The sequence below is a fragment of the Haliotis rubra genome, unplaced genomic scaffold, assembly GCF_003918875.1.
Source record: "Haliotis rubra isolate DU_JTF1 unplaced genomic scaffold, ASM391887v1 Scf2, whole genome shotgun sequence".
In the NCBI taxonomy this organism is placed as follows: domain Eukaryota; kingdom Metazoa; phylum Mollusca; class Gastropoda; order Lepetellida; family Haliotidae; genus Haliotis; species Haliotis rubra.
Window position 1 is genome coordinate 4,372,634 of NW_025766002.1, and position 20,326 is coordinate 4,392,959.

The 20,326-nt window shown below is 45.4% G+C and overlaps 1 protein-coding gene and 1 long non-coding RNA gene across 2 annotated transcripts in view; one reads left to right on the forward strand and one right to left on the reverse strand.

Annotated features, from left to right (window-relative positions):
* The window catches only part of LOC124275381 (synaptonemal complex protein 2-like), a 45,061-nt gene that overhangs the window by 22,022 nt on the left and 2,713 nt on the right, over window positions 1–20,326 (forward strand). The window contains exons 6-8 of the mRNA XM_046710911.1: window positions 156–289; window positions 4,300–4,366; window positions 4,632–4,690. Of these exons, the coding sequence (XP_046566867.1) occupies window positions 156–289; window positions 4,300–4,366; window positions 4,632–4,690 (260 nt within the window). The remainder of the gene's footprint in view (window positions 1–155; window positions 290–4,299; window positions 4,367–4,631; window positions 4,691–20,326) is intronic.
* Window positions 5,098–10,592, reverse strand: LOC124275384. Its single transcript, XR_006898258.1, has 3 exons — window positions 10,580–10,592; window positions 6,580–6,584; window positions 5,098–5,194 (listed from the first exon to the last, which is right to left on the reverse strand). It is a non-coding gene; the product is annotated as an uncharacterized LOC124275384 (long non-coding RNA).

The following is a 20,326-nucleotide window of genomic DNA, read 5'->3' on the forward strand; positions in this document are numbered from 1 at the left end:
ATTGACGCAGATACGCAGTTTCTCTGTACCTCTGCTTATGATATTGCTAAAAGTTTCACGATTTTCATATGTGTATTGGACAGCTGTGGTCATGTATAGCTTTGTGTCGATGTTTGCCACTGTTCAGCTGATATGAGATTGTACTATTGATTCAGCGAAAGCCGAAACACATTGACAAGAAGTTAGAAAAGGAAAAGAAGACTGTTGTAGCAGATGCACCAAAGAAGAAGAAGCAGAGTTCAAAATCAAGACGTAAAGGCAAGGCCTCTGAGAAATTGGACAGAGCAAGGTATACCTTTTATAGTAGAAGTGTTAGATTGTGGTTGAATTTTGTTACAATAATTTGAAAGTATTAGATTTAGTTTTTCACAAGCAAATATTTTATCATAGTGCTATAGACTCATCTTGAAATCAGTAATGGTGTGGACAACACTATGATAATGAAAATTTAAATGCTTTTTATCCCCCCGGCATGTAATGCGGGGGGATATAGTCGACGGCTCGTCCGTCTGTCCGTCCGTAATAATTTTGTTTCTGGAGCATAACTACAAAAACGTTCAATATTTTTCAACAAAAATTGGTACATATATCAAACAGAACCTAAAGTGGTGCCTTTTGCTATTTACAGATTTTGTCATTTATATATTTCTTGGGTTCCATGGAAACGATTTGAACTTAGTCTCAAAATGAGGGTGACCTTCGTTTCCGGAGCACAACTCGAAAACTGTTCAATATGTTTCTTCAAGATTTGGTAGATATATCAAACATAAGCTAAAGTGGTGCCTTTTGCTATTTGCAGATTTTTGACATTTTTATTTTTCTTGGTTTCCATGGAAACGATTCAGACTTAGTCTCAAAAAGGAGGGATTAGTTTCATTTCCGGATCACAACTCGAAAACTTCTTAATATCTTTCAGCAAAACTTGGCAGATATGTGAGTCAGATCTTAAATTGGTGCCTTTTGCTATTTGCAGATTTTTGTCATTTTTATCCCCCCGGCATGTAATGCGGGGGGATATAGTCGTCGCCTCGTCCGTCTGTCCGTCCGTCCGTAATCATTTTGTTTCCGGAGCATAACTCCAAGACCATTCGATATTTTTCAACAAAAATTTGTAGATATATCAAACAGAACCTAAGGTGGTGCCTTTTGCTATTTACAGATTTTTGGCATTTTTATTTTTCTCAGTTTCCATGGAAACGTTTTGGACTCAGTCTTAAAGGGAGGGGTGGGCTTCATTTCCGGAGCCTAACTCAGAAACTGTTCAGTATTTTTCTGCAAAACTTGGTAGATATATCAAACAGAACCAAAAGTTGTGCTTTTTGCTATTTACAGATTTTTGTGATTTATTTTTTTCTTGGTTTCCATGGAAATGATTCGGACTTAGTCTCAAGCGAAAGGGGTGGGTTTCGTTTCTGGAGCACAACTGGAAAACTTCTAAATATCTTTCAGTAAAACTTGGCAGCTATGTGAGGCAGATGCCAAAGTGGTGCCTTTTGCTTTTTGGCATATTTATTTTTCCCGATTTTCATGGAAACAATTCAGACTTAATCCAAAAAGGGAGGGTGGGCTTCGTTTCCGTAGCATAACTCAAGAACCATTCAGTATTATTCAACAAAACTTGGTCTATATATCAAACAGAACCTTAAGTGGTGCCTTTCCCTTTTTGCAGATTTTTGTGATTTATTATTTTCTCGGTTTCCCATGGAAACGATTCAGACTTAGTCCCAAAAGGGAGAGGTAGGTTTTGTTTCCGGAGCACAACGCGAAAACTTCTTAATATCTTTCAGCAAAACTTGTCAGATATGTGAGGCACATCCCAAACTGGTGCCTTTTGCTGTTTGCAGATTTTTGTTTTTTTTAATTTTCTCGGTTTCCATGGAAACAATATTCAGACTTAGTCTCAAAAGGGCGGGGTAGGTTTCGTTTCCGGAGCACAACTCAAAAACTTCTTAATATCTTTCAGTAAAATTTGGCAGATATGTGAGGCAGATCTTGAAGTGGTGCCTTTTGCTATATGCAGATTTTTGTGATTTATCTTTTTCATGATTTCCATGGAAACGCTTTGCACTTAGTCTAAAATTAAGCTGCACTTTAAGTAAGTGTGAAAAGATTTGTTCTTTCAAAGATGTGGGGGCCGGGGGGATATGTCATCTTCTGATAACTCTTGTTATTTTTCTCGGTTTCCATGGAAACAATTCAGACTTAGTCTCAAAAGTGAGGGATGGGCTTCGTTTCCGGAGCACAACTGGAAAACTTCTTAATATCTTTCAGAAAAACTTGGCAGATATGTGAGGCAGATCCCAAAGTGGTGCCTTTTGCTATTTACAGATTTTTGCTTTTTTTAGTTTTCCCGGTTTCCATGGAAACGATTCGGCTTGGTCTCAAAAGGGTGGGATGGGCTTCGTGTCTGGAGCACAACTCGAAAACTGTTTAATATCTTTCAACAGAACTTGGCAGATTTATGAGTCAGATCTTTAAAAAGTGGTGCCTTTTGCTATTTACACATTTTTGGCATTTATATTTTTCATGATTTCCATGGAAACGATTTGGGACTTAGTCTAAAAAGACATCAAGCTGGACTTTCAGTAACTGTCAGATGATTTGTTCTTTCAAATATGTGGGGGCCGGGGGGATATGTCATCTTCTGATGACTCTTAATTGTGACTTTTCGTGACTTACAATTAGTGACATACTCACCATATATACTGGCTACCAAACAGTTATCGCCTAATTTTAGCGGTATTTACAAAATTACTCCGTCGTTCGTTAAATTAATGAAACAAAATTAATCATGATACTTAATTAGCTATTCACCGATGTGTCCAGCCCATTCACTGCCACCGATCATGTTTTTATACATCGTGAGGGAATCATGGCAGCATAAATAGATGTTTTCTCACAACTAACTGTAATAGTTATCGCAATTTAGAATTTCTCATGCCATTCGTGAAATAATATATATATTTATATCATACAGTAACCTCAAATAATTGATTGTGTGACTATTTGAGTGTTTTTCTTACAGTAGATTGATAGGGAATGAAACAATTAATGACTTGTGGAATTGAACTTGTTATTATATAGGTCGTGGGACATCCCCCTAACTAAGTTCAATTTCTTTTATACGGTTCATAAGTTTATCTTTAATTTTTCTCTTATGTTACTTACCGTGAAGAATTTTCTTTTGCTGTCCTTTATTGTTGTCTAATACCGTTTGGAAAAAATACCAGAACTGTGCACGTGTGATACTGATGTATTGGCGATAACTATTATGCGGCGATAACTGTTTTCTAGCCAGTAGTGTTTGGTTGATCGCAAAAAGCTTAGGACAAAACACATCCACTGACTTTGAAACTAAAATCATAAGTACAATTATTTTTTTTTCTGGACCTATTCAGGCTAATACTTACTAGTAATTAAATTGTAATTAATCATTTCCCACTTGTGCTAATACAATATCACAAATGTTATGGCTTTGTACAAGTGATTGGCATTTCACTCATAACAGGACCAGTGAAGAGGAAGTGGTTTTAATGTTGAGATTTTCGCTATATACATTACAGGCAATATGGCAGTACATTGTTAAATTACCTCTAAAGTAAAACAAATAGAGCAGTTACTAAATCCCAGATTTGAAAGGTATTATCCATTTTTCCCAATTTACCTGCCAAGAGTAGTGAGCTTTGATTACTACGTAATCCTCACTTTCTTTTTATATCTTTACTAAATTTGAGAAAGATCTTCAGGAAAATTTGTATGACAATCTGTCCTGAAAAACTAAGCGATCAGAGACCCTGTCGACTCTCTGTCAATTGTTATCACTCTCTTGTGAAAAAGAACTAGCAAGCAGAGGATAGGTGCCATTTGGGTTTCTCTAGATTACTGAAAATGTGTCTTTCATATGGTTTCTGAAGGGACCTACAGGGCAAGAAGATATTGCCACATTTGTTTCCTCTACCTCCAAAAATGGTGTATAAAAAGCATGCCAAGCAACATTAAAAATGCTTGTGATAGGGACTTTGGGAACCAGTTTTTTTAATGTTAACATGCATTTTGCTGAAGGAGAGACCGATGGCTACTAGAAAATACCTAAGAAGTAGAGCTGTGGGGGATGCCGCATGGGGACCCCCATCAGCCAATGGACTAACACTAAGTTTGCTGCACAACCAACAGTATTCCAGTTTATTCTGTAATATTACAATATATGTATGTGGTAAAATCCCCCCATTAGTTATGCCTTAATGTATTCTCAAACAATGAATTCTGAGTGATATATCACAACATTTTTTCTTGCAACAGTTCAGACCGATATGAAAATGATATGTCTAATGTTGGTGTTATTGAAAACTTCTCAGCAATTTGCGAGGTAAGTAAATGTTCTGATTCGTATGTATGCCTTATTTAAATAAAAGACTGTTTACTGGACCCAATAACCTTCATGCCTTTACACATTAAAACTTGTATAACTAAATGGATTCTTTTGCATGGATAATTTAATAAATTTCTTGTTTGAAGAAAAGTGTGCAACTTTTTGCATCTGATAATTATTTGTCAGAGTACATAAGTTATTTATCAGAAAGTGTGGTATTCTGAAGAATATATTGACTGTTTTTCTTCTTTGCTATCTTCAGTCACTAGTTGACCAGTCTTCCATAGAAATAGAAGCCTTGGACAAGATGTTCAATAAACAGTAAGTTCTCAGTATTATGCTCATGATTAGAAAAAGACCTTCTGTGATATTGTGGATTCAAGACTCACAGCACTTGACCAAACTAGTGCACATGCAGTCACAGTATTCTGTCAATATTTGCTGCTTTGTTATCCCCCCGGCATGTAATGCTGGGGGATATAGTCGACACCTCGTCCGTCTGTCCGTCCGTCCGTAATCAGTTTGTTTCCGGAGCATACCTCAAAAACTGTTCATTCTTTTTCAGAGAGATCGTCCTTGGGGTACATATTATGCATTTTCCGGCTGAAAAATGTCCTGTGACAGTTGTATCAATGTTTTTTGAATAAAAAGATTGTACAATAAATAAACTCTTTTATTTATTATACGGACCCTACCTCACGGAGTTACCTCCCTTAGAGCATGCGCACCAACTGGGTAGGCTCCTAGACCCGTATCATCATTCCTTCTGCTGTCACGGCCGTGAACAGACGTGTTTTGAGTAACCCATTCATGAGCCGTACGGCGCTGTTAAAAGAGACTATGTCTGAGTCACCACCTGTATGTATGGTCTTTATTTGTCTAAAACAAGAACAGTAAAGCTTTACAGTTGGTTGTTTCATAATTGTGACTTTGTATTAATACAAATACGCCGAACTTTCCCGCGTGGTTACGCTTGCGACGTGTTGCTCTGCCATGGCGGGAAGTTTAGCGTGCCATGTGGTCGTAATATTGCGTATTAAAACCAACTATTACTGCGTGGTAACCTTCACGAAGTTTTTCAATGTTTTCTACGTGTTTATATGCTGCTGGGCCGTTAACTCACATGTTTGCGTGTTTGTTTCAGGCCTTTTCATGCTGTTCGGTCTGTGAGGGGGAGTATCCCCGGGCCGACAGTCATACCAGTTGCGCGTGGCCTGTCTGGAGAAGACAGGCCATGAGGCTGACTCCTGCCCTATTTGTCTGGCCTTTTCCCCGGCCCAGAAGAGGCGGGCTGCCGACACCTTGTTCTATCGCTGAAATGCGCGAGGCGGGAGGGGACCTGACGCAGGTTCCCCGTCTAAGTCCAAAGCGTGTGTCAAAAAAGGAAAAAAATCCGTGGCCCTTCCCCTCTCCTGCCACTTCGAAAGTGGTTTTGACATGTCACTGATGGAGTCTATGTTTCAGCAGCAGATGGACTCGATGAAGTCCTTCGTTCGTGAGTCGGTTGGAGGTCTCCGCAGGAGTTCCTCACCCACTCCTCGGACGGGGCGGAGAGTCGAGGGGGTGGATCGCCGGGCTCGGCTCGATCCCTCGGCCTTGAGGGCGTCTGTAGATCCGCTGCCTCTGGCTTCGGATCCGGGACGCCTTCGGCTGCTCCGGAGAGGGAGGTGCTCCCAGTCCCCTCGAGCTTTGCGCGAGGGCCGTTGAGTATTCCTGGTATTCGGCCCTTGCGCACACCGCCCCATGAGAGCGGAGGCACCAGTTCTGCCTGGCCTGCCTCCAGCGCCTCGGGACCGGGTCCACGACGCCCGGCTGGCGCTGACGTGGAGCAGTCTGTCTGTTCTTCCCTTCCTGTGGTTCCTAAGCGTTAGGCAGTCCACCGGGTCGGGTTAGGGTCCTCTTTACGGAGGAGACCCAGCCTCTGACTCGGGCTTGGACGCCGAGGCAATGGAGCTTGGGGAGGTCGAGGAGCATGACGGCGGCTTCCGCTTTTGCTTCGACGCTAGGCGGGAGGTCCGGCAGAGAATTGCCGAGGGCCTACCCCAGGCAGCGGTGCCTGCTGGTTGCGTGGACTCAACTGAGTTCCGCTTGCCTGGCGCGGCGTTTGCCCCTAGGCAACCCTCACAGAGCGCAGCTCCGCATTCTGCCATCGCTGGTCTCGGACGTGGTCGATCCCCTCTTGTCTGGTGCCCGAGTAAGGTTTGACTTACCTGAACTCGTATGCGCGGGCGCTACCAGCTTGGGGAGGATTCCCTGTTCGTTGTACCAATTGTTGACTAATGTGTTTTCACTTCCGTCGCCCTGGGGAGGCTCGGCTTCCTCCTCGAGCAGCTCCGGCTGCTTTCGGCAAGGCGCCTAACTCCACCTTTGCCCTCGCTGGCATCCCCTGCGGCACGCCGCACTGGACCTACGAGGAGGTCTACCGGAACGCGATGCAGCAGGTGCGGTGGTGGTCCATGAGGCCTACCTCTCCTCGGTTCAGAGGTCGGCCCTGGAGGCGGAGGGGCATGCTGGCGGCGTGTCGCCGCATGTCTCTGCTGCTCCGTCAGCTTTTCGAATGCAGGCTCACCTGCTCGCGACTCTTTTGCGGTCTGCTGCGTCGACGGTGATAATGCGCCAGTCATGGGGATGCGCCCGGCTGTGGCTGTCGACGTCTAGGTACTCGGCAGCAACACAGCAGACCTTGCTGGCCCTCCCTTTCCGTCTGGGAGCCGACCCTCTTTCCAGGGGCCCAGCAGGTCATACGGGAGGCTGCGCTGCAGCTACCTCCTTCAAGGACTCTAAGGCCTTGTTGGAGCACCAGCGGGTGTCTCGCCCCAGCGCCCCCGTGCCACCTTCCTCCGCCGGGGTGCAGCCTACACCCGAAGTCTGCCGGCTGGCCCGCCGCTTGGTAGGGGTAGGCGGAGGAACAGGTCCGCCAAGGGTAGGGGCAAGGAGCAGTCCTCGACTAGCTCCCAGCTCAGGGCGCGTGGGGAGGTCTGCCCGACCTCCCGTTAACCCATCAGGCTGCCGCTCAAGCCGTGTGTCACGCCCAGTCAGTCAGCTCCGCTACCGGGTCTACACACGCGCTCCTACCCCATATCCCAGTGGGAGGCCGCCTCTCTCTATTCCTGCCGGAATGGGAGAAGGCTACCAACAACGCTTGGGTGCTGGCCACGGTCAGCATAGGCCATCTCCCACTGTGGAAGCGAGGTCCGCCCGACTTCACCGGCATACGTCGCACTCCGGTGCCGTCATGTCAAGCCAGGGCGGACATATTGCGCGACGAAGTTCAGGCTCTGCTGGACAAGTCCGCAATCGAGCGCATTCCACCGGGAGAGGAACAGGCGGGATTTTATTCCACATACTTCCTCGTCCCGAAGAAAGACGGCGGGTTCCGTCCGATTCTCAACCTCAAGGGGTTGAATCGCATGCTCGAAGTACCATCCTTCAAGATGGAGACACTGCGCTCGGTGATCTCATCTGTTCAGCCCGGCGATTGGCTCACGCCAATCGACCTAAAGGATGCGATTCAGCATGTACCCATACATCCATCGCTCAAGCAGTACCTTCGGTTCTTCTCTTACGACGGGATGTATTACCAATTCAGGGTGCTCCCCTGCATATCGACTGCCCCAAGGGTGTTCACCAAGCTCATGTTAGTCCCAGCTACCCTAGCTCGCTTCGCAAAGGAAGGCGTTGTTACCCTTACCTAGACGACTGGTTGCTCGGAGCACTAAACAGCCAGCGAAGTCAAGATGCTACTCACACAGTGATAGACATTCTAACTCGACTGGGGTGGATCATCAACCTCAAGAAATCCGACCTGGTACCCACCCAGGACTTGGTTTTTCTTGGAGCGATTCCAAACGAACAAGGATCTCGTTTCCTTGTCGCCCGACCGGGTCACCAGAGTTCGGGAGATGGTCTCTTCATTCCTCTCCCAGCCCCAGGCACCAGCACGGACTTGGCTCCGTCTACTGGGCCATATGGCGGCGACGATCTCTGTAGTGTGGCGGGCGCTGGTTGAGGATGCGCCCCATACAGCAAGCTTTGGCTCGGCTGTGGACTCACACGGAGGATCTGGAGCGCAGTCTCACAGTCCCCGAAAGTGGTTGACACCTCACCTTCAGTGGTGGACAAATGTCGGAATCTCACCAGGGGTTCCCTTGGAAATCCCGGACGCCAGCTCTCACAGTTCAGACAGATGCGCCCTCACGGGCTGGGGGCGTTTGGCAGTCTGTCGGCTTCCGGACTCTGGTCCGAAGCCGAAGCTCACCTTCACATCAACGTGTTGGAACTGAGAGCTGTGCGGTTGGTATTCGAGCTTCAGAGAGCATGTCCGGTGGCCAGGTAGTCCGCCTTCAGTTAGACAACCAGACGGCCATGTCGCATATCCTGAAGCAGGGAGGCACGGTGTCCCCAGCGCTCCTCCGGGAAGCGTGGGACTTTCTCCTCTGGAGCCACCAGTACGATTGTCAGGTACTCCCTGTTTATCTCCCGGGCTGGAGAACGCGGCGAGCAGATGCGCCTTCTCGCCGGATCCTGGCCCCGCACGAGTGGATGCTCGACAGGCAGATATTCACAGTAATCTCCCAGTTGTACGGGTCGCTCGAGGTGGATCTGTTTGCGCCCGGGCGGGACGCATCAGACACCCGTGTTCTGCTCTCGGATACCGGACCCAGGGCGTTGGCTGCCGACGCCTTCCTGCTGGATTGGACGGGCAAAGTGCTCTGGGCGCTCCCGCCATTACCACTCATTCCCGTGTCCTTTCACAGCTGTCCACCCAGCCAGCTCGGCTACTTGTGCTACTGGCACCGCTTTGGCCGTCACAGAGCTGGTTTCCGTAATTTCAGGTTTCTGGCTCAGCCTCCTGTTCTATTACCTTTGGCGAATCGACATTCTCACTCAGAACGGAGCTTCCACCCAAATCCACGGATTCAGTGGGTGGCTTGGCCTCTGTCAGGTCTAACCTCGAGGCACGCTGGAATTCCTGCAGCAGTTGCAGACACAATTCTGGCTTCGAGGCGGATTCGGACAAACGCTCAGTACGAGGATAGGTGGTCCCGCTTATGCCGCTGGTGTTCAGATAAGGGGATTGCAGATCCCTTTTCTGCGGATTTAGTCCCAGTATTGAGTTTTGCAAGCTCGCTTTGGAAGAAGGCCTGGCGGCCGACCATTCGCGCGGCTACTCCACCGCTATTTCCACTTTTCACACCCCTGTCGATGGTGCTCTTCTGGGGCAGCACCCTCTCGCATAGCGCTTCGCTGGCGCTGAACGGATTCGACCTGCTCTCAGGCTTAACCAGTCCACCTTTGGGATTTGTCGATCGCGTGCTCGATTGGCTGTCCGTCCCACTTTCTCACACCTATCGGCTATTTCCATTCAGTTGTTGACCTGGAAAGCTGTTTTTCTGGTGGCGTAACATCTGGTCAAGGGTCGGCGATTTACATGCTATGTCGTCCGACCGGGCGCTGACTGTGTTTCACACGGATCGCGGTCAGTATTCGGCCTCCCAGATACTTTACCGAAGGTCGATCACGCTTTCCATGTGACAGCTCCTATCGAACTTCCTACTCTTACCCAGCCTTCCACATCGGGGACCACTCCTACGAGCACTCACCCGCTGGATGTCCGTAAGACGCCAAAGTCTATCTCAAACTAACGCAGGGGATCCGCATCGGGTACCCAGCTGTTCTGTTGTTACGGTGGCGGAAGGCTGGTCTGCCAGCAAGCAAGCAGACTTTGTCTCGCTGGCTAGTATCGTATTTGTGCCGCTTATCAGGCTAAGGGCAAGCCTCCCCTGAGGGGGTTGAAGGCTCACTCGGTCAGGGCAGTAGCCGCATCAAAAGCTTTTGCATCGGCACTCCCCATTGAAGAGATCTGCTCCGCCGCTATTTGGAGCCGCCAAGCACGCTTATATCGCCATTATCAGCTCGACACGCATTCCCGTAATCGCGCAAACTTTGGTCGATTGTTCTCTCCAGTGGACAGTGTCCTGCCACCCTGACCGAAAGTGAGTCTTGGTTTATTGGTTTGTTTTGACGCTACTGTACAATAAGATTCCATTATTGACATGTCTGCTAATGTGAGCTCACTCAGAGAACCTGTACCCCCTTTCGATTCTTCACGGAGTTACTGTATCGCTAGTGAGTGGTATTTTTGTTTTCCCCACGGTGCTCTCATGAAAGAAGCCACTTAGTGGGTCGGATTTCGTTGATATTCGCGACTAACGCAATGTCTCATTATGCTAGAGGTCGCCTTTGAGCACAAATCCTCCCTGTCAGTTCTCCTCCCATAATGCCTCTCAAGGAAGCTTAAACTGGGTCGAAAGTGACAGGTGAGTGTTATGGCATCTGTTCAATTTTTTTTTCCATGATACGATCGCTATATTTTGAGTGTGCTTGGACAGAATTCCTCCTCCCTGGCCTCCGGTCTTTGGGAGTCTGTGTTTATGCATAATCTGTACCCCAAGGACGATCTCTCTGAAAGAATTAACCAAACCTGCAGAGGTTTTCAATTCTTTGAAGAGAGTCGCCCTTGGGTAGGGCCTCCCACCTCCCCGCAATTCTGTTCACTGATGAGAATTCAGCAGAAGGAATGATGATACGGGTCTAGGAGCCTACCCAGTTGGTGCGCATGCGCTAAGGGAGGTAACTCCGTGAGGTAGGGTCCGTATAATAAATAAAAGAGTTTATTTATTGTACAATCTTTTTATTCAAAAAACATTGATACAACTGTCACAGGACATTTTTCAGCCGGAAAATGCATAATATGTACCCCAAGGACGACTCTCTTCAAAGAATTGAAAACCTCTGCAGGTTTGGTTAAATATTTATCAGCAAAAATTGGTAGATATATCAAACAGTGCCTTTTATTATTTACAGACTTTTGGCATTTTCATTTTTCTTGGTTTCCATGGAAACGATTTGAACTTCTCAAAAGGAGGGGTGACCTTCATTTCCGGAGCACAACTCGAAAACCGTTCAGTATTTTTCTTCAAGACTTGGTAGATATATCAAACATAGCTAAAGTGGTGCCTTTTGGTATTTGCAGATTTTGGCATTTTTATTACCACACACACACACACACACACACACCTGGTTTCCATGGAAACGATTCAGACTTAGTCCCAAAAGTGAGGGGTGGGCTTCATTTCCGGAGTATAACTCAAGAACCGTTCAATATTTTTCAACAAAACTTGGTAGATATATCAAACAGAACCTTAAGTGGTGCCTTTTGCTATTTGCAGATATTTGGCATTTATATCTTTCTCGGTTTTCATGGAAACGATTTGGACTTAGTCCCAAAAGTGAGGGTTGGGCTTCGTTTCCGGAGCACAACTCGAAAACTTCTTATATATTTTTCAGCAAAACTTGGCAGATCCCAGAGTGGTGCCTTTTGCTATTTGCAGATTTTTGTCATTTTTATTTTTCTCGGTTTCCATGGAAACGATTCAGACTTAGTCTCAAAAGGGCAGTGTAGGTTTCTTTACCGGAGCACAACTCAAAAACTTCTTAATATCTTTTAGTATAACTTGGCAGATATGTGAGGCAGATCCTGAAGTGGTGCCTTTTGCTGTTTGCAGATTTTTGTCATTTATTTTTTTCATGATTTCCATGGAACGATTTGCACTTAGTCTAAAATCAAGCTGGACTTTAAGTAACTGTGAGATGATTTGTTCTTTCAAAGATGTGGGGGCCGGGGGGAAATGTCATCTTCTGATGACTCTTGTATATAAAGGTTATACATTCAATTTGCTAAGCAGGTTGCTTGATTTTGCTTGAATTTTGCTAAGTGTTGCTTAGCTAACACACCCCAATCCACGGGTTGGTCTGTTTTCAGCACGAGTTTGGCATGTTTCGTTTCAGCTAACAATGTTCTCACGAGTTCTCGCTCTGGTTTGGTGGGACTCACGTCATTTTCTCTTAAGCATTCCTCGAACGAATCCCTATCCTTGCAGTGAAATAAGGCGACCCATCGCGTCTGTTCCCTGAGGTCTTTCAGGACCGTGTTGAATTTTTGCGTGAGGACCTAAACGCTGTGTTTCATATGACATCCAAAAAACACTAAATACGATAACATATCTCTCTTTTTGGTGATCTCTTTATTCGCGCTACAATCGTCTAGGATAAACAGCGTCGATTCTCCCTCGAACTTCTCGTGAAAGGCTCGCAACCAGTCCTGTAAAACTTACTCCCGGATCGATTTTATGCACCTCCACGTCGTTCATCACGCACGCTCTCTCCGTGTACGTTTTATTGACGCGTATAGTAGGGCAAAGAATCACGATATGATCGAACACATCCCGATAATACCCTTCCAGCATATCCAATGCAAAAACGGTCTTCCCACAACCCGTCTGACCGCACACGATGGCGCAATGGGGCTCCAGGGGCAGCTCAATATCGAACTTAATAGATGACTTGCATGAATCTTCCATGTTGTATATTAAACTGCGCATCCATAATCACGTACAAATATAGGTTTAATTTACGGGAGGTTTGAGCCTTCTTAGTGATTTGGATCGTGATCTGTTTGCTTCCGTTGTCGATGCAACACCCGCTCCCGTGAAGCGGATCGTCGTCCATGGATCGCATGTCCAACCACAACGCGTACTTGGTGGTCCTAGCGTCACGGAGGCGAGAACGAGATCCTTGGCGATCGCGTTGATTTCTGGTGGGCGCTTGTTCGCCGGTAATTTTTGGATCTCATCCCACTGCTAGTAAGCTCACATGCCTTGGCTAAGAGTTGGTTGGGCACGCCCTCAACGGTCACTTCCACTTTGATAATCTCGGGGTTCCAATATTTTTCGTTGACTCTTTCAAACGGTGTAAAATCTTCCACCGGAATGATGAAAATACCCTTCATCTATCGAGCGGGCATGTTCAGATTGATATTCCACAACGTATCGCTTTTATTCGTGACGATCTTCCGATGATGCAGCACGTGATCGCACAAGATGGCTAACATTCCCGAATGCTGGTTGCGAAATTTGTCAAGCCAATTCTGGATTTGTGATCTTGTCGAACTCCAACGAAATATTGTCGATAGTATAGCTGCCCCCGCTATTTGTAACAACAATGTGACCATAATCGTTAAACGTGAGTTCCAGCTTATCACTCAGCGCGGCTTGGTCAAACGGCATGTGACCCTCCAGTAGTTCGAAGTCGAGTGGAATGCAAAATCGGTTCCCGAATGCCTCGGCTATAGCCTTATGTCTCCTTGGTGTAGCAGCGAGATCGGCTTGTTGAAACATATACCCCACGCGCAACCGAGTCGACAGACAATCAGTTGGACAAATACCTTGGTATTTCATGTTTTCCCGTTCACTTGCGGTTCTCCAGAGATCCATGTAACTGAAAAACACATCGCTGTCGTTGATGCTAAGGATCTCGTTCCCGCTTATTTTGATCGTCGTTTTTTTCACGATGGCTCGACCGATGTTTCATTATTGGAATCCAAACTGATCTGAAAAGACAGGCAAGCAACCTGATCCCGTCGTCACACGCCATAAGGCGAAATTGAGTTGGTTTAGCCAAAACTGATTGGGTTACTATTCCAGTTTCCCACCACCTGAGCGTTAATGACGGTCACGATATAGATATAGTTTTCGAAAATATCGATAAAATTTGTTTTACAACTCGTTCCATCCCCATCCACCACGATTTCCATTTTCGTTAGCACGTCACTCATGTTGAATGTATATTGTAGTGTCTGGTAGATATGTAACATGTTCGTCACGCTCCCAAGAATCGTGAATGGTGAGTCCATTCAACTGCTTCACGCAATCGATAACACGTCGGGGGAACTTGAAGTTGCTCTCGGCAATATCACGTATTACCCGTGATGGTCGAATATCAATCAGTATAAAGGGAACAACAGGCTATTCATCGATTGAAATTGCCACGATTTGTCCGACGGTTATTACAGCGTTTGTATGCTGCACGATGAAATTTTCAAACCCATTGGAACCAATCTCATACGAGTCGAATGGAACGCTGACGTTAACGGCTGGAGAAAAAACCCATTAGACTCGGTAAAGCCTTGTCGAGAACTCTCGGGTTGTCATCGAACGAAATACGACTCCGAGACACCATAGCAGGTTCGAGATTACCGAGCCTCGTTGTCTATCATGAGCTGTTCGTTCATCTCAAAGGGGTAAGCACGACTGATAATATTCAAGGCCAACGCCCTTCTACTCTGCTGAGAGCTGTGGCGGTGGAAACGGAAAAGTGCAAAGACGGTCGAACCGAATCATTCCCGTTCTTACAGTACAAAAAGTTATCGCATGGCATGATCACGGAACTCAAAATATCCATTTTAGATATAAAATATAAACCGGTGTATATGAATATCTAAGCGTGACGCTGCACATCAAATCATGAATGCCTCTGGTCCTGGAATGCAGTGCCCGAGAAAATGTCCTACCATCGCGATCTCCGTTCTCGGGGACACATGAGGATTCGATTAACCCGGTGTTGAAGGCAAGTTATACGCCTTAGAATTAAGAAACAACACTTACAGGCGAACAGATGTGAGCAGGGGTGGTGGTGGTGGAAACCTAGGAGATTTAGACGATGTCGAGACCGGAGGTCTCTTAAAAAACATGCAGTTCAATCTAGTCTGCAACAACAATAACAAATGGGTGATGGTCCCGGCATTCGATGGCAATTTGGGAAATTTAGACAATGTTGAGACCAGAGGTCTCTTAAAAAACACGTTGTACCAGTTCATCCTTACCGATGATAACCAATGGACGTTGATCTCCCCCAAAATCGACTGGCTACTCGATTTCACCCTCGTTTCTCCCTACGTGTTTTCGGGGTCGAAGGATCATTATTTAACGAAAGTCCTCAATAAGGGGATTCTCATCGCGGCTTACGCCCCCTCGCAAAGAAGGAGTGTTCTCATCCCAAGAAAAGCAGGTCTTTTGCTAGCAAGTCGACCGGATAGCCAAAATACGAGTTTACCGTTGGTGCTTGAATTGTCAGATGTCGTACAAGGGATTCCACCCAATTCTACGCTTTATATCAAAGTCTTTCTTGGAGAGAAATTATACCGGTGTAACAGGCCAGAGTATACCCCTGTCCCAGACTATACCCGGGGTTAAACTGGGCTAGCCCAGACTATACCCCAGGTATAATCTGGGCTAGCCTAGTTTATACCCCGGGGTATATTCTGAACTAGGCCATAGTATACCCCCCTAGCCCAGATTATACCCCTACAGAAAACAAGTGATTAAGGATACTACTTTAATTGTATTGTACTTCTCACACAATTAAACACTGGTTACAACATTGAAATGGTCCGATACATTTTCCAGATACAAATTATAATCAGTGTGAGTTTTCAAGCTGAAGCTGGCAGGGTACATCAGCCATTGCATTGACTGACCAACTGCACTGTAAATATAAATGTCACATTTTAACAGACTGGCTGTTGACATAACTTCTGCATCTGTTGCCCACACTCCATCTCGTGAAATTCCGGAATTAGTGATGTACTCATTGACATTTTGGTTCAGGAAATGTTTTAGTTCATCATTTATGTCATCATGAATTCACGTCCTTGATCACTGATCAATGTGTCCATAGACCATCAAATCTCCGAAAACAATAATACAATAATTCCACTTTTTACCATTTTAAAAATTGTTATAAATATGTATATATGTTCTTTTAACTTTTCAAATCATTTTTCTCTCAAATTTTCTATTTTTTGTTCCACCTCATTTCTTAATAAGTGTTCTAACCCTGGCTGGGTTACGCAAAGTCGAAGAGAGGCACTAAACAAATGCTTCATAAATTTTGTATTATGCAGTTATGTAAATGAAATGCACCTACAAATTCCTTTAAATAACACCAAGACCATTGCCCTGAGTCACACACTCATATTAAGTGAATTGTCAACATAATGTTTTAGGGGTATAGTCTGGGCTGGAGGGGTATACTTTGGCCTGGTCCAGAATATACCCCCAGGGTATAAACTGGGCTAGCCTATAGTTTACCCCGGGGTATAATCTGGTCGGGGGTTATTCTGGGCTGCTACACCGGGAGTAAAACTCTGTTGGCCTCGAAAACACCAACATCATGTTTGCGCGATTTATATACAGAAAGACGTCAACGCTTATGCAAGTCTCGAAGGGGTCACGATTAACTTGGAGATAAAAATTGCGCTCATGAAGATTTTTTTACCACCAAAAATCCATCTCATCAGCTTAAAGTTTACGCACGAGAAATTGTCAGAGAACCAATTGAAGACTCTTCCATAAAACGAGTATAACCATGGGTGACGTTTCAAACCTGAATCTACACACTACCATCGCGTTCTCCATTCTCGGGGACATGCGAGGATTCGATAAACCCGGTACGGAAAACGCCTTATACGTATTGCACTTACAAAACAATGTGTACAAATGACAATCTTATCCTTACCTACCCCTATCTTGTCATGGATGATGAAGGTGATGTCATCGAACTTAAAGATAATGGGGTTGTACTGGGGGGTTTAAGCCTCCAGAAAAGGGGACGTACGTAACAACATTACCAGATCAAACAGGTAATATGTTAGTCACCAGTCCGGAAACCAAAGATAAATTGTTACTATTAAGAAGATATCGTGTTGAAGTCCCATATATGTGTCTCAGTGTGATACATGGTTCTACACATATTATTGATGGTTTTTTTTGGAGATGCCCCCACAGAAGATGTGAACATTCTGTATGGGTTAACAATATGCTGGCATGATCGACATCAAAATAAACGTTGTCGTATTTATATACAACCAGCAAGAGCCTCCTCCACAAACCTTTGATCACAGGGGGTCATGATTTTTCCGGAGTCCAATATTAGATTCCAGGTCATTTTTTTATCTGAGCACATGTACCTCATCAGCTTAAAGTATATTCATCAAAGATTGTCGGAGGACCAATTGAAGCTTATTTCCTAACTTATGTTATATACTCGAGATGGGATTGTATCCGGTCATGGACGAAGTGGCTCAAACACTCGAAACCGTGGATGGTTTTCGTTTGGAACAAATCAGCGAGATTAAACGGCAACTGGAACAAGAATGCGACGTGCGACTAGGATTGCATAAAAAGTACCATAGAGCAACGAATGCTCTGGACGGCATAGACACCACACTCGTAGCAACCAGCATGGGACTCCGTGCTGCCGGCGTCAGCTTATTATCGACCATTGTGGCCACACCCGTCGTCCTCGGGTTAGAAATAGCAGCAGGGGTATCGGGGGCTGGCGGTAATAGTTCTTAAATTCATTTCACGTCGGCTGCAACGTAAAGTGCTGAAGCACGACGAGATCAGGATTAACTAGCCGAAGCCAAGTTAAACACAATCAACGATCACGTATCAAAAGCGCTCACAGACAGTAAAATCTCCGAGGAATAGTTCCGTCTGGTGTTAGCAGAACTCGCAAAGTACCACAGAATGAAACAGGAGATTCGAACCAAGACTCGGAAAACCTCTGACATCAGCGAAGACGAGAAAAATAAGTTCATAGAACAAGGCAGGCAACAAATCATTCAAACCTTCCTTACCAAGAACAAAGACCTCATAAAAAATTAACGCTGAACTGTTTTGTAGATATCAATGTGTATTTAGAGTAAAAAATTAGACATTTGACTTTGCATGTGGATATAGCAAATCAATTAGACATTTGACTTCGCATGTGGATATAGCAAATCAATTAGACATTTGACTTTGCAATTGGATATAACAACCATCACTACCGTCAGCGAACTCAAAGCTATTGCAAGAGAGGGTGGATTGGTTGGTTATTCTCGCATGAGGAAAGCCGAATTGCTGACCATGCCAACACCCCATTGTTAAAGACCCCACCATAAAAGAACTCAAAGCTCTCACAAAAAGTCGCGGACTGAAAAATTATTCTCGTATGGTAAAAGCACAACTGTTAACCTTGCTGGAAGACACCAAACTGATCGAATTAAGATTCATGTGGACGAAGCATGTAGGTAACTATCTCAGGGGCTGGCGAATGACCGTCGGCAAACCCATGGATGTCGACGACATCAAACCGCTGATCGCCGACAAAGTCGACGAGGAACTGAACGACCTCAGAAGCTTCAAATTTCAAATCACAGCGAAAATGTCTCTGGACAAACAGCAGACCGACGGCACCACCGAGTACATCGAGTCTTACTTCAGAGGCAAACAAGAAGTTGCGACCCAACCCGAGTCCATCAACTCGTTCATCGACACCTCGTTGCAAAAAATATGATTGAAAACAATCAATGGTAATCCCTGGAACATGCGATGGACAAACAAACGTTCCCGTGATCTATCGAGGTCCTGACACGGTCGAAACATTTCTCACATACTTACAAAAGGAAGAGAAAATCATTAGACAAAAGTTGTGCAGTGTCGTCCCCATGCCCATGACTCAAGACGACTGGCGAGCTCACAACAACAGCACTCACTGCCACATGTGTGACCAATCCCTTAGGGGTGATGTCGTGAGAGATCATTGTCATGTCACGGGTCAATACCGAGGTGCTGCTCACAATGCGTGTAACTTGAAGCTTAGAATCAATCCCAAAACGATACAAATCCCTGTGGTGTTTCATAATCTTCGCGGGTACGATACCCACCTCATCATGCAGGCCATCTCGAAGATCGATGGCAAGTTAACGTACATCCCCAATAACATGGAAAAATACATCTCGTTCTCCTTAGATGGTCTGAGATTCATTGACAGTGTTCAGTTTCTCCTGTCATTGCTCGATAGTTTAGTCAACACGAACAACCCGAATGTCTTCGCTATCATGAATCGATACACCAACGTCGAGACTCGACCTCTGCTGCTGAGGAAGGGCGTGTACCCTTACGAATACATGGACGATTGGTCTCGATTCGACGCGACGCGATTACCTCCCATTGACTGCTTTTACAGCAACTTGACCGAATCCAGTATCACCGAGGATGATAACACCCACGCCCTTAATGTGTGGGACAAACTAAGCTGTAAGAATTTAGGCTACAAACATTACCTGTACTTGAAAACCGACATGCTGCTGCTAGCCGACGTGTTTGAAATATTCAGAAAAATGTGTCTGAAACAGTACGATGTAGACCCTGCATGGTAGTTCTCCCTCCCCGGTCTGTTGTGGGATGCCTTGTTAAAAAAGACTGATGTAGAGTTGGCACTGTTCACTGACTACAACATGCATCTGTTTATCGAGAAAGGGCTGCGAGGTTGGATTTCCATGACCTCCAAACAGGTACGCGAAGGCCAACAACAAGTACGTGGAAGGCTATGACTCGAGCAAACCAACCAAACACATTCTTTATTTCGACACCAACATTCTGTACGGCTGGGCCATGAGTCAGTATCTACCCACCGGGGGGTTGGAATGGGTCTCCTCGCCCGAGATGATCGATGTCAATAGCATCGCGCCGGATTCGAACAAAGTCTACATCCTCGAAGTTGACTTAGACTATCCCGCGGAATTACACGAATCGCACAACAGCTATCCGCTCGCTCCCGAACGATTGACGGTGAACCGGACTGGATGTCCGAATATCAACGACAGTTGTTGGGGGATAACACACTGTCTAACGTAGAAAAACTCGTACCCAACTTGATGAACAAGAAAAAATACATCGTGCACTATCGCAACCTGCAACTGTATTTATCGCTGGGAATGAATGAATTCGATCAAAGTCCTTGGATGGAGCCCTACATCAGAACAGTGTTCACGAATGGTGTTTCAAAGTCACAGGACATTGGGTCCTTTAAGTTTCAGATGTCTGTCTGACCCATTGAAAATGCTCAGGACCCATGGAATAAAATTAAACACACATTTCAGATTCAATATTTCTTATAATTGACATTGAAATTATTAACAAACATAAGATTTATAAATAGCAAACAAGTGTCACATGTCACATAAAACAACTACAGTCAAAGTCATTGTGAAATATACAGTCAGACACT